This window comes from Orcinus orca, chromosome 7, assembly GCF_937001465.1.
Source record: "Orcinus orca chromosome 7, mOrcOrc1.1, whole genome shotgun sequence".
In the NCBI taxonomy this organism is placed as follows: Eukaryota; Metazoa; Chordata; class Mammalia; order Artiodactyla; family Delphinidae; genus Orcinus; species Orcinus orca.
The window spans coordinates 119,839,277-119,856,746 of NC_064565.1; the positions used below are offsets into that span (position 1 = coordinate 119,839,277).

A 17,470-nucleotide genomic window follows, 5' to 3' on the forward strand; every position below is an offset into this window, starting at 1 on the left:
TAGTTTTAGGTTTGTAGACAAGTTGAGAAGATCGTACAGATAATTCCCACGTGCCCTGTACTCGCTTCCCCATCGTTAGCATCTTACATCTGTGTGGTGCGTTTGGTGCGATCAACGAACCAATATGATTGTTGTTATTGACTCCTGTCCATAGCTCATTCCTATAGTGTAGTTTTACACGTCCCAGCATCCCATCCAGGATGTCACGTCACATCTAACTGTCCCAACTCCTGGGCTCTCCTTGGCTGTGACGGTTTCTTAGACTTCCTCGTTGTTGATGACCTGGGCACATGTTTTGTAGGATGTCCCCCTATTAGAATTTATCTGGCCTTTTTTCACTATTAGACTGGGATCGTGGGCTGGGGGAGGAAGACACAGAGGTAAAGTGCTATTTGCTTCTCGTCATATCGGTGTACGTACTAGCAGCATGATAGATCACCGTGGGTGTTGACCGCGGTCACCTGCCTCAGGTAGTGCATGTCAGGTGTCTCCACTGGAAAGTTGCCCTTTTCCCCCTCTTTCCATCATGTCATCTTTGGAAGGAAGTCACTAAGAGTGGTCCACACCTATAAGGAGTATGGGATAGGCTCCCCTCCTTGAGAGCAGAGTATCTGCGTCAATTGGAATTCTTCCACACAGGAGTTTCTTCTACCTCATTCATTTATTTATGCGATACTTTATTTTTATCAGCGTGGATTCGTGGATATTTATTTTATACTGTGGGTTATTGACTCAGTTTTTTTTTTTTTTTTTTTTTTATTATTATTTTTTTTTTTGCGGTACGCGGGCCTCTCACTGCTGTGGCCTCTCCCATTGCGGAGCACAGGCTCCGGACGCGCAGGCTCAGCGGCCATGGCTCACGGGCCCAGCTGCTCCGCGGCATGTGGGATCTTCCCGGACCGGGGCACGAACCCGTGTCCCCCGCATCGGCAGGCGGACTCTCAACCACTGCGCCACCAGGGAAGCCCTGTGTTGTTGTTTTTTAAATTTTTATTTTATGTTGAGTCTAGTTGATTTACAATGTTGTGTTAGTTTCAGGTGTACAGCAAAGTGATTCAGTTATACATATACACGTATCTATTCTTTTTCAGATACTTTTCCCATTCAGGCTATTACAGGATATTGAGTAGAGCTCCCTGTGATACACAGCAGGTCCTTTTGGATTATCTGTTTTATATATAGGAGTGTGTATCTGTTAATCCCAAACTCCTAATTTACCCTCCCCCACCTTCCCCTTTGGTGACCACAAGTCTGTGAGTAGATTTTTGTTGTTGTTGCTGCCCAGACTGTTCCAGTCTTGGCCACTGGGGACCCTTTTCAGCTGGGTCCTTGTCCCTTTGACATACTCCCACCAGTGTGGGTGTTTGGGGGGTTTTCCTACCTTCCTGGCGCTACAAGATGCTGCAGGCTCACCTTGTGTACTTCCAGCCCCAGCCCTAGAAGCAGCCATTTCTCCAGGAAGTGCTGGTTCCTTTGATCGGAGGATGGGTTTAGAAATCAAGCTCTGGGAGCTGGAGGGGTGCTTTTGGGCCCTCTCTGCAGGCACCGGACTCCTCTCCAAAAGACCCCTCCCTCGCCGCAGCCGGGCTCCCACACCCCACGCAGCCAGGACGGGTGGGAGTGTGCTGGGGGGAGGGAGGGGCAGCGGCCCGGAGATGGGGGAGCTCTTGCTGGAGCCAACCTGGACGTCGGGCCTGGTGTCTGGAGCCCAGGAAGCCAGAGGTGTTGCAGGGCAGCCCGGCCCTCGCTGCAGGCCCACGAGACCAGCCCCTGGAGTGCACCCCCCAGCGCCCCTCCCACCACTACCCTGATCACTTCCTGCCTTCAAAATGGGCAGTTTAGACCATCAGGGGCTGGAGGGTCTAGGAGGAGTAGGGGTGCAGAGAAAGCTCCAGGGCTGTGCCTGGAGGCCTCAGCAGAGGGCAGCCCCTCTCGCCCTGTAGCCAGGCTACGGTTAACGCCCGCTGCCCACAGCGGGCTGCCCTGATTCCTATACGTACTGCAGCAGGTGCGGAGCAGCCCACGCCTGGGGCGCTCCCCGCGGAGAAGCAGGGCAGCCCCAAGGCCTCCTTCGGCTGCGCAGCGGACTCTCTGGCCTCCCACTGACCTCTTTCCCGTTGCGCCTCCTCCCTGGAGGGCCCTGGGCTGGGCTGGGCACGGCACCGCGCGGTCAGTCAGCCTCTCCCCCCTCTCCGGCACAGGGGGCTGTGAGGGCGCAGCCAGGGGACCAAGGAAAGGTCCTTGGAGCAGGTTAGCGGCGCTCGTTCCTTAAGTGGCCAGCACGGGGACAGCGTAGGGGCTTAACCAGCACCCGTCAGGTAACGCTGACCATATAAAATGACGGGGTTGCCTGGGCATGAGGCTGGCAGTACAGGGGTGGCATACCCAAGGGCACCTGGAGCTGTTCAGACAGGTGCAGCCAGGTACTGAGGGAAGCAGCTGGATGCGACCACGATAAACACCACCTTGTACCTCCCACCCCTCAAGGCTCTCTCCCCTCCCCACCTCGCCACTGGGAGATGCGTGCTGTCTCCAGACAGCGCTGGACACCTGGCCCTGTGGCTATTTCAGGCCCCAGCAAACAGACCTAACGCATCAGTAAAGCCAGGCGGAGACCCGCGGGTCTGGTGTTGCATGAAGAGCCATGTTTATTTCTTAACTGGACAGAGCCTTAAGTGCACACACATCGTACAGGAGCTTAGAGCCTAACACTTGGGTTTCGGACATCAGGGAACTAGAGTCATTACATCAGGATGGCAGTTACAGTGCAGGGGCTGGGGTGTGCCACACAACCACGTATGTACAAGCCACAGGGGAACTCAGGGGACAGCTGGCCGCAGGACGCACGGACCTGGGAAGAAGCCACAGCCTGTCGTCTCTCCCAGGGGAACACGTGGCCCAGCCCCAGGGATACAGGAGGGTGCCTGCGGGGTCCCCACACTGAGGAGAGCTGACGGAGGACCAGCGTGGCCACCCTGCCCGTGCCTGCAGCATGGGCGACGTTTGGGGACCCTCCCCGAGTGCCTTGCGACATCCGCCCCAGAGGTGTCGAGGGGGGACGAGGATTGCCGGGAGACCACGTCACTGCAGCCGCCCTGGTGTGTGTGTGTGTGTGTGTGTGTGTGTGTGCGCGCGCGCGCGCATTGTCGGTGAGTGAGACAATGATTACTCAGAACAGAGAGGCCTTGAAGCTTACGAGCGTCTCAGTAGCCGGCCCTGGGCACCAGCCGGATCGCTTTGGAGCCGGGAGCCCAGCATCTCCCTCCCTGGGGCTCCTACTAGGCCCACAGCGGAAGGAGCCCACCCCTCCCTGGGGGACAGAGAGCCCTCTCCAGGCGAGCACGGCCTCAAGCACAATGAGGCTGCAGCCTGGGCGGCAGCAAGCACTGAACCGAAACCCGTCCAAGGGAGACGGCTTTCTGGATCTTTCTCTCCTTCCCCACTCGCAGGACACAGCAGCCACAGCCAGACCTGACTTTCCTGTCTGCACCCCACAACCTGAGGACCCTCACGGGCCTCCAGACCAGCCTCCCATGTCACAGATGTGGCAACTGAGTCCCAAACCACTCGTCTCTGGCTTACGTGACACCGGGCACGAGAGAGCAGCTTTCCTGACTACACACGGAATTCTCGGACCCAGGCCCTCGCGTGGAGCTGGCCTGAGAGGAGGAAGTGGTGGCGGGTAGGGGCCACCAGGTGGGCCACATCTGGTTCCGAGTCACTGCCAAGACGGCGCAAGGCCCAGACGAAGCAGCCCTGGAGGCCTCCATGGCCGTGGAGGCCCCTGAATTGGGGGCGGTTCCCAGAAACCCTCCCGGGGGCCCCCTGCCCCACTCAGCGGGTGCTCTGCAGGTTGGCTGGCCCCAGACACCTGTGCCTGGGGTGAGAGGGCCTCAGACTCTCAGGAGGCCTCCGCCTCAGGCTGGCTGACCTGAGTGGCCGTGGCCTGGCCCTGCACCTCCAATCTCCCCGCAGGAAGGAGGGGCTCTCGGAACCGACCCATCTTAGAGCAACTCACCCCACCTGTCTCTCCTCCCTGCCCTCAAGGCCATCGTGGTGGCCTGCGTCAGCGCTTGCTCCAGAGTGTGCTGTCCCCTCTGCCTCTGCGTCTTGGCCTCTGCCTCCAGGGAAGCCCTGTGCGGGGGGCACAGGCCTGCTGGTTTCTGGACAGTGTTTGACTTCAGTCTGGAATGTGAACCCTCCGTCACCCCCTCTTGGGGGACGTGGCAGGGGCGGGTCTTGTGCTGCGGTGGCTGAATGTGCCTCTGAGTGTAGGAACAGGTCACTGAAGACCCCGTGGTTTCTCTGAAGGGCTTATGGCCTGGGCATGACACACGACCAGACTCTGAGCCCGGGGCTGGCTCCTGCCCGGTCCCGGGCAACCCTCAGGCATGGGGTCTGCAAAGGGGACGAAATGGATATTGTCACGAGAGGGCAGAACAAGACAAGGGTGACACCCTCGGATACAGGAGGAAGCCCCCTTGATGACGGATGACCCCAGCACTGGCTGCCCTCACCTGACCCCATGGAGTTTTCTCACCAGGACTCAGAAACTCCACTCTTGGGGCAAAGAGGGGAAGTCACGATTCCTTCCCTGGAGCTCACCCCGGGTCTCACAGTGGCTGCAGACGCCGCACCAGAAGCCCCTCACTGCCTGGACCACCTCTAAACACAGCTCCCCGCACCCAGCCGGCCTGGACACGTGACACTCCCGGTGGGACCCTGAGCACTCTCCCGTTTGGTTCCCACCAGGACAGCTGCCAGCCAGGTGCCTGCTGCCTCACCTCCCACATGCCGCCAGGGACGGGCTGCCCCACATCCTGCCAGGGACGGGCTGCCCCACATGCTGCCAGGGACGGGCTGCCCCACATGCTGCCAGGGACGGGCTGCCCCACATCCTGCCAGGGACGGGCTGCCCCACATGCCGCCAGGGACGGGCTGTCCCACATGCCGCCAGGGACGGGCTGCCGGCGTCACCGGGACAGTCACACCTCAGGTAGCTGCTGTCCAGGTGAGACGTGGGTCCTCCCTCCTGCGAGGAGGATGCACCCACCTTCTGCGCTGCTCAGACCTCAGGCATCAGACCCCCCAGACACACACACGCACACGCACACACACACACGCCCTGGGACCAGGGCCTGCCCCACGTGCCGCTGGGCAGAGGCCTCAGCTCAGGCCGGGCAGGTGCCCCGTGGTGCCAACCAGGAGGCGCCCGGCCTGTCCAGACACCACCTCACTGTGGTCTTCCCAGGCGGCTGCCCCGCCTTGTGTGTCCCCAAGAAGCTTGGGAGGTGCGTTTGGGAGCAAGCGGGGTGGGTCCACCTGAGCCCTGCGGGTCTAGGTGAGGGCATTAGAGATGCACACTTATAAATAAAACACAGTCTTACAGTTAACTTCCGAGTGGGCTGTTTCAGTGTCACTAACTGATGTATATTAATTAGAGTCTGTCTATGCTTAAAAAAATATTAGAACGGCAGCGATGCCCCCGTGGCTCCTGTCCTCTGGCCTTCCTGGCGTCTCCCAGCTCTTCCCACCCAGGGTGCGTTCTGAATGAAGAAAGGACAACAAACGCGGCCTCTGCTGGGAGCACGACAGGTCGTGTGGCAGGTCCCCGGCCAGAAGAGGTCTTTTGGGGCCCAGCGCGGGCATCCCCAGGAGGAGGGGGCGCGTTGGCTGTCTGCTGGGAGCAGGGCTGGGCGGCGGATGACACGACAGATGGTGACGAGGGTGGGAGAGCGGGGCCGGGCCTGCTGGCTGTCCAGGAGGGCTCGGCTCAGACCCTCATCTGGGCAGACCTCCTCCTGGAGAGCTTGGACCTGCCGGGGGCGGGAGAGACGTGGCGGTCAGGGCGCCAGGCTGCCGGCATTAGCGTCTCTGGTTCCCCGGTCGCCCAAGAGCCGTAACCTCTGTCTCCTGTCCCTGCGACTCGCGGGGAGCGGCCCCCCCCCCGCCCCAGCTTCCTTTGTGAGTCACTGACTAGGGGCGGGGCTCCGTCCACCTGGGGCCTGGCTGTCCCCAAGCCTGGTGCAGCATGTCCCCGACGTGGAGGCCCGCCCTGGTTGAGTGGCGGTTCTGAAAGTCGGGGATTTACACACTCGGTGAGGAGCGACGGCCCGCAAACAAGAATCCACGTCCTCAAGACCGCGCCCCTCCCTCTGCAGGCAGGACGTACCGTATGGTCCCCGCCAGGAGAGGGTTGAACGCGTACAGCCAGTCGTGCATGTCCTTGTCGCTGCTGGCCTGCAGCAGGATGCCCCGGTGCTCCGTGCACACGGCGAACGTGTTGGGGGTCTGTGGAGGGGCGCTGCCGTGAGGGGCGCCAGGCCTCCCGCGGTCAGCTAGGGGCGGTCGCCGCTCCCCCGGGGCCCAGGTGGGGGGGAAGGGCCCTCCCCCCCAGGGGGAGCGTCAAGGATGAGGAAGCAGAAAAGAAGACCCCGAGGAGGGGGCAGCGCTGCTGCACGCACAGCCCGTCCTGACCCTGCAGGCGGTGGCTCCCCTCCGGAAGCCGGTATCTTCTGGTCATCCCCGTGGCCATGCCCGAGGCTACCTTGTCACTGCTCTGTGTCCCCGTGGGATGAGTCAACCCCTCACAGGCCAAGGTCCCTCCCCCGGGGACCCTGGCTCAACTGCTCGCCCAGATGTATCCTCTGGGGCCCGTTAATCCTGGCGTCTTCTCTCAGGCCCGAGCCCTCGACGTGGTGGGCGTGGGTGGCGGGCTGAGCTCACACCTCCCCCTCCCCCACCACAGGGAATCAGTGCCCAGTGGGCCCTGTGGCCACCAGCCAGGAGTCAGGGCTACTCACGTCCAGGGCCACTGCTTGCTCAGAGAGGAGCAGGGGCAAAGCCAGGCACAGGGCGCTGGACTCCTGGGCCCACTGCCCCGCTGGCCCTACAGGGCTCCATGACACCCACTGTGGGCGTCCCCAGGAAGAGGGGACTGTCGTTAGCCATCAAATGGGAGAGGATTAACGCCTGCCGCACCCGTCACCGCCGTTGTCACCAGGACTACAAGCCCCGTGGGTGGGCAGAGCGGCCCCGGGACACGAGAGGCAGAGAGACAGTGAGGCTGACCCCAACGGCCCTGCCCGTGACAGACGGGCCCGGCTTCAGTCGGGCAGTGGGCAGACGCAGGGCCCGCAGAGGAGGACCCGTCCCGGCTCCCGCCCTCCCTGCCCGCGGCCGCGTCGCACCTTGAGCATCGCCTGCTGGTCCTCGCTGTACTCAACCTGGGCTGTGGACAGGTTGAGCACAAACCTCTCCACGGCGTCCTTGTCGCTGTTGTACATGTAGGCGTAGGGCCGCCGCACCACCACGAAGCGCTTGGCCCAGCCAGCCGTGTGCGGCTCCAGGAAGTGCAGGTACCCCTTCTTGGAGACGATCGGGCTGGGGATGGGGACGCCCCAAAACCATCTTTCTGCAGCTGCCCACCAGGTGCCCAGCCCCCGCCCAGCACTGGCTCTGGCTCTGGTCCACCCTCCTGCCCTTTATGTCTGCTTATTCTCCACTGCTGTCCTAGGTCAGGGGGCCCTGCCCGACCCCCGGCACAGAGCTGTCCCCTGTCCTAGGTCAGGGGGCCCCCGGCATACAGCTGTCTCCGTTCCAGGTCAGGGGCGGCCCAGCTGTCCTTGCAGGAGCAGAACGGGCTGGCCGGTGCTTTAGAAGGGCCCTCACGCACCTGACCCGGATCTCCTGGATGTCGGGCACCAGCAGGCGCCGGGGCTCCTTGTCGGCCTCCGTTGCCCGGGCAGGGGAAGGGGACTTCTTGGAATCCATCTCCGGCAGGGGCTCAGGTTCTGGGCTGGCCGGCCGGGAGCAGGGCTGTGGGGTCCTGGGAAAGCACAGTGAAGCCCCTGCACTCCTGCCAGAAGGTGCCTCTCCGGCCCGCCTTCCCGACGGCCAGCGTTACCCGCTCAGAACCGCCAGGGCGCCTGCCTGGGCCTGCCCCCAACGCTGGCTCAGACCTCCGGCCGGCCCGCCGCTGCGCCGCGCTGTGTGGCGGGCAGGGTCCACGCCGACGCAGCGCCTTCTCCCGTGGCATGTTCTGGCTCCCCACCTCCACCCCCTGTGAAAGCGGCTTCTGCATCTCTTGTCTCCAAAGTTAAACTGAAGCTGACCCGACTTCCTCAGGGACCGTGTGCGTGCAGGGAGCTGCTATAGTCCACTGGAGCCACCAGGCCCAAGCGACGGACCCGGTGGCCAAGGAGGCCTGACTCAGGATGGCGCCCAGAGGGCTTGATGCCTTTTTCTTTCAAGAAGAAAATCTGGAAAGCCTGAGGTGTTATACGACCTGATGGGTCAGACACGAGCGCTGTCAGCAACGTGCGCCCCGCTCCCAACACTGCTCGGCAGGTGTCAGGTGGGCTCAGGTGTCCTCTAGGCTCCGCTCTGTCACCACTTTTCCCACTGAGTATTTTGTGAGAGCTGCCACTGAAAAGGGCTTTTTGTTCAGTGTTTTGACCCATTCCTGGTTTTATTCACGACTGTATTCTAAATCTATGCTTTAGCAGAAAATGACCTTGGACAGGGCCGCATCAGCTGGGCAGGGCAGACCCCCTCGCCCGGCCCTGCCCTAGTGTGCAGCTGTCCCCAGACACGCAGCCCCTCGAGCCCTGGCTTCTTGCTCTGTGCCCCAGTCACAGCCGTTTTGTCGGTCAGCTTGTGCAGGTGGAAGCTTTGCCGGGAGCCTGGAGCTCACTCACCTCAGTTCAGCAGCCCCGTACCGGCCCTCGACCAGGGAGGGGCAGGTGGAGGAGGGGGTGAGCGTGGCCGCCCCCAGAGGGGACATGGACGGGTCCCGCAGCAGGGTGACAGACATCTCAGAGAGCTGCGGAGGAGAGACGGCTCTTCAGGGACAGCCTCAGGGTCCTCTGCGGGTGGGGACATCCCTGCCGCGGCACCTTTGCTTGCATTTTACCCTCTGTTTAGGGCAACCCCACTCCAGCTGCGGGCTGGGCTCTCCTCCCAGCCTCCCACCCTCTCCCAGCCCCCACCGTCCCCCGGCCCACCCCGCCCAGGGCTTCAGGCTCTGCCTTTTGCTGAAGGAGGTCCTCGAGGCTGTGGAGCCCCAAAGACGGAGCGAGGACCGCTGGGTGGGGGTCAGGGAAGGAGTAGCCTCTGAGCCCCGACTTCAGGGTGCGCAGCCTGGCAGCCGCGGCAAGAGGAGGTTTGGGCAGAGGGAGAGGCCGGTGCGGAGCACAAAAGCCGGGCAGGGCTGTCTACCAGGCTGAGGGGGGACGGGTGATGGGCCCGAGCGCTGGAAGGGAAGCCTGGAGCCTGACACGGGCCAGGGCCAGCCTCCAGCACGAGAGCCGCCCCAGCCTTGGGCGTGGGTGTAGGGCTGCAAGACCAGGGTGGGCCCCCAGGTGAGGGAAGGAAGCCGAGGAGAGGGGGCTTGGCCAGCCCAGGACACAGGCAGCTGGGTGAGGGCCAGCCTGGACAGGGCCGGGGACCGGGGAGAGTGGGAGCCAGGGATGACACCGAGTGGACACCCCTGGGCCCGGCGGGCCCCTCGCTCCCGGCCCTCCACGGACCCCAGCCTCAGGCCCCGGGAAGCCAGCCCCTTAGCTGTAAGGCATCCCTTTAGGCTGGGAGAGGAATGTTCCTAAGAAAACCCTTATCTCCCTCTCTCGGCCACAGCAGTGCCCCCCCCGCCCCCCCGTGGGCGGCCCCTCCACGCCCACCTTGCTCTCGCTGGCGCTGACGCAGACGTGGCTGTGGGTGTACTCTCTGTTGAAGGAGTGGGTGAGGAGCCGTAAGCACTGCCGGGAGAGCAAACGCCTGGTCAGGGACCTCCCGGGACCCGGCTCTGCCACGGACACAGGCCCAGGACACGGGAGACTGGCCGAGGGGCCAGGCACCCCAGGTCAAGGTGGGAAGCACCCTCACCTCTCCCAGGTAATGCGGCGGTCTGAGGAAGCCCCCCGGGGCAGGCCTGGGGCCTGGGCGGGGGTGGGGGTGGGGCCAGCACCCCCTGAAGTGCGGGAGGCCTTCCCCGTGGCCCACCCAGCAGCTGAAAGGCCAGCTCTGGTGTAGGTGGCGAGCTCCCCATCAGCACAGGTATGCAAGAGAGAGCAGGTCACTGCCTGGGGGAGTAGAGGCTATAAGAGGTCCCCGGGTTCCAATGTGGGTAGGGTGGGGTGGGGGTGGGGTCAAGGTGACCCTACGGACTCATTCTCCCAGGTCCTGGTGGCCGTGACAAGTCACTGGCACCAGGAAAGGGCCAGGAGCATGGCCGCCGCCCACCTGCCACCCACCTTGACCGCCAGCTCCCGCTGCCTCTCGTTGGGAGCCTCCAGGGACGACGGCCGGCCCGCAGCCGCGAGCGGGGAGCTGGACGAGCTGTGGGCCTCGGAGTCCTCGCTGGAGATGGGGGACAGGGCCTCGGGACCAGGCCGCTGGGCCGTCTCCAGCTTCTCCCGCAGCAGCAGGTAGTGCCGGGTCTTCTCCACCTGCACAGAGGAGCACGAGTGTGGCTTTGCCTCTGCTCCCGCCAGGGCGGGGAGGGCGGGCGGCTGCTCTGAGCCCCAGGCCTGCTCAGGCCCGGGAGAGCCGGCCGCCCTGCTGGGCTGTGGCATGTGACGTGGCGCCAACAGACCTGCCCGTGCGCCGCCGTGAGCCAACGGGACGGACACTGTGTTCCCGCAGCTGCGTTCCGGGGGGCCGTGCGCGCTGCAGCTGCGGACTCGGGAAGGGCCCAGAGGGTGGACATGGCCCCTGATGCCCGCTTCCCACCCGCGCCCCGGGTCAGCAGTCAGTGCCGCTGCTGGACACTGGCCGTCCTGGCCCGAGCGACAGAAGGGCCTCGCCCCGCCCACTAGCTTCCCTCCCTGTTCCTTTCTTGTCTCATCTACGTGCCCAACAGTCTGCGCTTGGGTCAAGAATGAACTCCCGGGCTTCCCTGGTGGCGCAGGGGTTGAGAATCTGCCTGCCAATGCAGGGGACACGGGTTTGAGCCCTGGTCTGGGAAGATCCCACATGCCGCGGAGCAACTAGGCCCGTGAGCCACAACTACTGAGCCTGCGCGTCTGGAGCCTGTGCTCCGCAACAAGAGAGGCCACGACAGTGAGAGGCCCGCGCACCGCGATGAAGAGTGGCCCCCGCTTGCCGCAACTAGAGAAAGCCCTCGCACAGAAACGAAGACCCAGCACAGCCAAAAATAAATAAATAAATAAATAAATAAATTAAAAAAAAAAAAAAAGAATGAACCTCCCATCCTAGCCGGTGGCGTCATGCGGCCCTAAGCCCTGTGACGGGCGGCTCGAGGGCCACGCGCTCCATCCTGGGTGGGGTGGGGACCTGGTGGGCTTGGCCCTCTCACCTCCTGCAGGAGGCTCAGCTTCTCCAGCTCCCACTGGTGGTCCAGGATGAGGCTGTCGCTCCGCGGCCTCCAGCCTGCCAGGTTCTCCTCGCCCCGGACGTAGGCCACAGACGTGTCCAGCACCCGCCGGCGCCGCCGCTGCATCCCTGGAGCGGACGCCCGTCAGACGTGTCCCTAGCTGCAGGCTTATCCCCCGAGGGAGGCAGGACCCCCCGCCCCAGAGCCAGGTGTCCCGCGGGGTCTCGGCTGCCCCTCCTCTCCCTTCCTCTCTCCCCTCACTGTCCTCCAGCCCCCCAGCAACTCCGGGGGGCATGAGGTGAGCACTCGAGTCTCCAGGTGAGGGGCCCCCAAATGGCAGCGTGGCTGAAGTCACCCAGGTGGTCCCAGGGACGGGGTTCCCTGACCTCCAACGGTGCCCCACCCCACCCCCGACCAGAGAGCCCAGGGCAGACGCTTACCTGGGCTGCCCGTGTCGGCCACGTGGCACAGGCTGAGCTCGTACACGCCCGTCACGCGATTGCTGCCAGGAGTGGTGGGGGATGGGAGGAGGAACGTCGCCACCTGGCCCCGCGTCGGCCAGGCACCGACTCTCGCCACCACCAAACGCACACTGGGCACGAGTCCTGCAGCCGCCCACGCCAAGCGGCCTTGCACGAGGTGGCTGAGGGGCTTGGTTCCCCGCGATGCAGTCCCTGTACACGGTTTCCATCCCAGACTCCCGCTGGGCCCCCCTTCCTCTTGGGACCACTGATTCTGCCAAGGGCTCCCCGCTAACCTGCTCATGGAGAGGGGCTCACGCTCACGGGGTGACCTCCTGGACGACAGGACCATGGCCAGCCCAGGACCCCCACCCCCCCTTCCTCCCGGCTGTGCCAGGGCAGCGGGGACACAGGGGCCACGAGACAGTGCGTGGGGAGCCTCACTGAAGGCTGCCAGTGGTGACCCCCAAGAATGCAGGTCAGAGCGCAAGAAGGGACGCGGGTCCTGGTGTCCGACTCCCCCACGTGCCCCCAGCCTCCAAGAGCACTGGCTCAGCACAAGTTCTCAGGAAGTGCTGTCCAGGGTCCCCCTTCCCGCCCAGCCCCATGTTTACCCAGTTTCTCCCACAGAGTGGGGGGAGCAGTCCCAATAGCACAGATCCGCATGGCCCCTGGGGAGGAAGGTCACCGGCACCTCCCAGGGAGGCCCCAGAGTGGACACCTCAGGCCTTCCCACTGTGCCCTGTGGGGAGAGCCTGGCTATCTCACACCCCCCAACATGACATCGGGGTCCCCACAAGTGCCCGGCGGCGTCCACTGACGGTCCGAGTGAGATGGACCCCAGAGCCGGAGGCCCGACGGGACCGGGGCGGGTCCTCCGTCTCATGGGCCAGCCGGCCCAGAGTGCACCACGTGACATACTGCTCCGCGCAGAGCCCAGTCTGGTACCCGCGGCGCCCAGGGCGCCCCTGCAGGCTCACCTCTCCGAGGCCCGCAGGCTCCCGCTGCCGAACAGGTTGCGGATGGAGCGTGAGGCCGGCAGCTTGGCATCGCGGGAGTAGAAGACCATGCAGAAGTCCTTGGTGATGACGGCCGGCTGTGTGCAGTTCTCCATCTGCGGAGGGCAGGGAGGGGCTCGTACCCAAGGACACCCAGGGGGCTCGGCTCCAGCCGCACCTAGCCATCTCCCCCTCGGGGCACAAGAGCCTCCGCACCGAACCACAGCCACGAGGGAGAGACAGCGGGGCACCCACTGCCGGGGGCCCCAAGTGTCCCGGACACGGGCCTCAGCTGCCTCACCATTAAATCGGGGTGACACACTCCCCAAAACATTTGTGAGGATCTGACCAGACCCTGCCTGTGCACCCACAGTTTAACTCTCAAACCCCACAGGAAATGACTGCACAGCGAGCGAGGTGCTGTCTTAAACAGCCGGTTCTTTGGTTTTCCCGAAGCTCCGGGATAACTGCTGACAAAGCTGGTGTCTTGTCTGGGCAAAGCCCTGCAAGTGTTTTCTCAGCCTGAGCCAACCTCATCCCGTGGGGCAGTCACACATGTAGGTCCCCATATTACAGCTGGAGTAGTTAGGCTCTAGGGGGGTGGACGCCTTCGTCTCTACCATCCCGCTGGCTGCCGACCCCAAACCCCCGCCCCCATTCCTCAGTACTGTGCACAGCAAGAAACGCCCACGCCCCCAGCCTCCTCCTGTGCTTCAAAGGGAGGTCACGGCCTGAGATCCTGGGGATGGGGAATGGGAGGCTTCTGCTTTTGTGCTGCCTGGAAGATAGATGCAATGTCTGGCGGTGCTGCAGCCATCTTGCAACCCCAAGGACAAACCCATACACTAAAGGTAGCAGCGTTAGTTAACTGCGAGCACAGCCATTAAAAGTACATAGATTTAATTCAAGGACTTAAGAAGGCTTCTGAGAAGAGAATAGGGTTGACTGGGTTTGTCCAGGGCTAACAAGCACCCTCACTGCCCCTTGGCAAGCAGCTCAGGCTTGGGGGACGGGTGATTTTGGTGGAGTGCCCTGGGGGCAGGTTTCTTGCCTCAACGTAAGCAGAGAGGGTCATGTAGATCTTCTCTCGGTAAGGGGTGACCCGGTTCAGCAGGAGGGAGTTGTGCATGGAGCTGTCCCACGCAGCCTCAAACTGGTAGAAGGTCCTGGACGGAAGCAGAGACAAGGTAGAAGGTCGGATGTGGCTTGCTCTTGGTGGGGATGGGGACATGCAGACGGACAGACACAGACAGACAGACGTGTGGGCCACCCGCAGGGAGAGCCACTGGGGCCACAGGTCAGAGGCCCAGGTGTTGGTGTCCAGGGAGGATGGAGCCCTCCTTACTCAGGACCATGCCAGGTGGGGGACTCAGGCGCCCCCCAGGGTGAGTGCGGAGCCCTCTCAGCTCCACCCTGGGGGAGGGGGAGAGGGGTCCCCTGGAGCTGAGGCAGGAGTGAGAGGATGGAGAGGGGAGGAGAGGAAAGGGGAGGGGGCTGTGACAAAGGGGAGGGAGGAGGGGGGAAGGGGGCAGAGGCGACGGTGGTGGTGGGGAGACCATGGGAAGGGGTGCCCAACTCCACCCAGTCTCGGCCTGAGTAAGGAGGCACCCTGGCCTCTCCCTGGCCTCAAAGGGAGCCCGCCCGGCTTTGCCGACACTCTCCATGGCCATCTCCTCCACCAACCGACTCGCCCTTGGGGGAGGATGCTGGGGGTGAAAACCGGGGTGGCCCCTCTCCCAGACGGCATGGCCTCCGCCCACCTCAGCCAGGCCCCGTGGAAAGGCAGGGCCCCACGTAGTACAGAGCGGGCAGTGGTGGTTTCTTCCTGTCCCGAGTCTCTAACCCGGAAAGTAATGACCAGTGCATGAGCCAGGGGCCAGGAAACCCCTCTGAGCGCAGCTCAGGGCAGGCCCAGGGCCCAGACAATTTGGTGGCCTCCAGGGCAGGGTTTCCCGTCATAGGACAGCTTCCGTTTTCAAGCATCTGATGGCAGAGCTCTAAACTCTTGCCTCAGGCCGGGTGCGTGTTTTGAGGACCCTCGTATCTGAGCTGGGGCTGTGCCTCAAGGCACAGTGTGGCCGCTCTGTGGGCCCTGGCAGCCCCCAGCCTCACCCGGTTTCCATCCAAGCATCCTCACACAGACACAGTTGAGGAACGCATCACCACAGCAGCCCTGACACGGCCCGGCCCCTGCGGAGGAGCCGGGCCCACCCGGCAATGCAGGGGAAGAGGAGGGAAGCCGCGGAGGGACAGGGACAGTGCCACGGCCACCCCCTCTCTCCATGGCGCAGTCCAGGGGCGCGGGAGAAGCAGCGGGACAGGGCAGGGCCACTGCCGGACACGCCACTGAGGAGAAAGTTCCAGAGGCAGGACGTGAGGACAATGGGGTAACCAGAGAATGGGCAGAGAGAGCGGGGAGACACCGGGGGAGAAAGGAAATTGAAAGTCAGAAGAGGACAGACCGAGCGAGCGCGGAAGAGAAAAGTGAGCTGTACCTAGTGTCATTTCCGAACGAAACGCTAAAGGCGGTGGCAGCCAGGACACACACGTACACACACAGAAGAAATTCACATGTCAGAACAAGCACCGTCACCCGGCCAGGTACCAGCTAACTGATACGGAGCAGGTGGGGCTGGGCCACACCAGCCGCGGAGCTGCTGACTGCCGTCTCGTGGGGCCCAGACGCGGCCCACGGGGGTGGGGGGCTCCCTGTGGGTGGGGCCCACTCTAAGCCCCAGCCCGGGGACCTGCAGACACCCCTTCCCCTGTGTCCACAGGGAGAGCCTTGGGTCCATCTCCAGCAGGACCAGCCGGGCGCACCTGGAGCTGCCACCCAGACCCAGAGGGATGCCCTCTGTCCCAGGGGTCCGCAAATGCCCCAGGTCTGCGGACAGAGCCAGAGGCCCGCTGCAGCGCAGCTCAGAACAAATGCCCCCCCGCCCCCCGACCCCGACAGCCCAGCTCCAAATGCCACTTCACAGCACGTGACCTCGGGCTGACAGCAGACATCTCTGTGCCCTGCTTCCTGGACCAATGATGGGCAGTCACTGCCCCGCCTCATTGAGACGTCCTGCGGGTTAAGTAAGCCGGGGAGGAGCTGAGGACAGGCCTGGGAGGCATTACTGTTATTACAAGTCCTCTCCCCAGGAGGCCCAGCCGCACCCTGGGCACGGCCCAGCCTGAGGCCCCGGCCCTGGCAGGCTGGCCAGCCCCAAAGCCTCCCGCTGGCCCCGGGCCTGGCTCAGCGCTGCCACCTCTGTCCACCTGCCTAAAATGTCGCTACAGGACGCTGCCGGCCTCCTTCCCGCCGCAAGTGCTCGGGGCGTGAGGACCCAGCCCAGCCCAGCAGGGCGGGAGGGCGGCAGCCCACCGACATGGGACCCAAGCAGCACCCCTGGGCAGGGTGTCACATGGCAGGAAACTAAGACCCCGCAGGCTGGGAGGGAGCCGCGGTGCATCCCGGAGGTGCCTGGCCTGCGGGGAGACCACGCCAGGACCGACGTAAGAGCAGCCCCAGCGGACCCTCTAGGGTCAGGTCACCCGGAAGGCGCCCCTCCCCTGCGGTGTTGCTCACTCTACCTGAGCGAAGTTCAGTCAGCCCCCAGGTACACTTTCGAGGGGAATGTGTGGCCCAGACTTGGGGTCCCTGGACCCGCAGCATCTGCACCACCGGGAACTGATCAGAAATGCAGATTCCGGGGCCCCCGCACTCACAGAAGCAGAAACGCTGGGGTGGGGCCACCTTAAGGGCAGAGCATCAGAGCTTCACCATCGGCTCAGCCCTGTCACACTGTGGACCCTCTGCATCCAGCCCATTCTGGGGAAAGTGGCCAGTCCCTCCCTCCAGCAAGGCCGTGCCGGGCTCCACCATGGATCCTGGTCCTTCGCCCTTCCCTCTGCGTGCCGTGCCCTGGGACCCCGTTTTAAAGAAAGGGGCCGCAGGCAGGCCAGCCTGCACCCACAACAGAGCCCCAGGGGGTTCCTGCAGGGCCCCCAGCCGGACGGAAAATGCCCATCAACACAGTCCCTCTGCAGCAGAGTGGGGACCCAGCATGGAGAAGTCCCCCACTCAGACACCTCCGGTCCACTTCCGGGAGCCTCCGGCTGACATCCTGACTCCAAGCGAGCCTTCCAAGCCTGGCAGGGAGGGGTTCCTGGACGAGGAGGCCTGTCTGGCGGCTCTCCTCCAGCCAAAGGGGTCAGGCAGCAGGCCCCGGAAACAGAACCACCCCAAATTAGCTCTGGGACGAGAGCGTGATGCTCAAACAAGCGAGGACCCACACGGGGAAAACTTGAAAACTCAGAAAGTTTTGTTGACGAAGAAAATGCCACATGTTGTAAACATCTTTTCTGTCCTGCCACAAGTAGGCTGCAGCTGTTTCGTTTTCCCCGGGGTTGGTGGAGCGGGAACCCTGCCTGTGAGCACGTGTGGGTCCGCGGGAGGCCCTGGGCTGCCCGGGTGGGAGGTGATGGAATCTCAGGGCTCTCGACACGAGCACCTGGTCATTCTGTATGAGACTCTACCACGCCTGCTGCCGACGGCCCATCAGAGCTCGTTTAAACTTCTGACGTGCGTCACAGCCATCGTGCAGCAACAGGCCGGCGTGGCGGGCATCCTAAGGCGAATGGGTCTGCCGAGAATCTGAAAATTAAACCCCACGCTCGAGGTTTCAACC

The 17,470-nt window shown here is 63.5% G+C and overlaps 1 protein-coding gene across 23 annotated transcripts in view; it reads right to left on the bottom strand.

The window, feature by feature from the left end:
* Window positions 1-2,623: 2,623 nt before the first annotated feature.
* The window catches only part of KIF1A (kinesin family member 1A), an 89,220-nt gene continuing 74,373 nt past the window's right edge, over window positions 2,624-17,470 (bottom strand). For 12 of the 23 annotated variants that reach the window (XM_033423836.2, XM_049711985.1, XM_033423822.2 and 9 more), the window contains 12 exons: window positions 15,290-15,313; window positions 13,846-13,960; window positions 12,777-12,910; window positions 11,776-11,837; window positions 11,318-11,463; window positions 10,254-10,448; window positions 9,681-9,758; window positions 8,700-8,824; window positions 7,676-7,828; window positions 7,191-7,383; window positions 6,173-6,291; window positions 2,624-5,816 (listed from right to left, as the gene is read on the bottom strand). In XM_033423836.2, the coding sequence (XP_033279727.1) occupies window positions 5,774-5,816; window positions 6,173-6,291; window positions 7,191-7,383; window positions 7,676-7,828; window positions 8,700-8,824; window positions 9,681-9,758; window positions 10,254-10,448; window positions 11,318-11,463; window positions 11,776-11,837; window positions 12,777-12,910; window positions 13,846-13,960; window positions 15,290-15,313 (1,387 nt within the window). In that variant the 3' untranslated portion in view covers window positions 2,624-5,773. The remainder of the gene's footprint in view (window positions 5,817-6,172; window positions 6,292-7,190; window positions 7,384-7,675; window positions 7,829-8,699; window positions 8,825-9,680; window positions 9,759-10,253; window positions 10,449-11,317; window positions 11,464-11,775; window positions 11,838-12,776; window positions 12,911-13,845; window positions 13,961-15,289; window positions 15,314-17,470) is intronic. The other 11 variants (XM_033423838.2, XM_049711986.1, XM_049711981.1 and 8 more) reach the window with 1 other exon arrangement.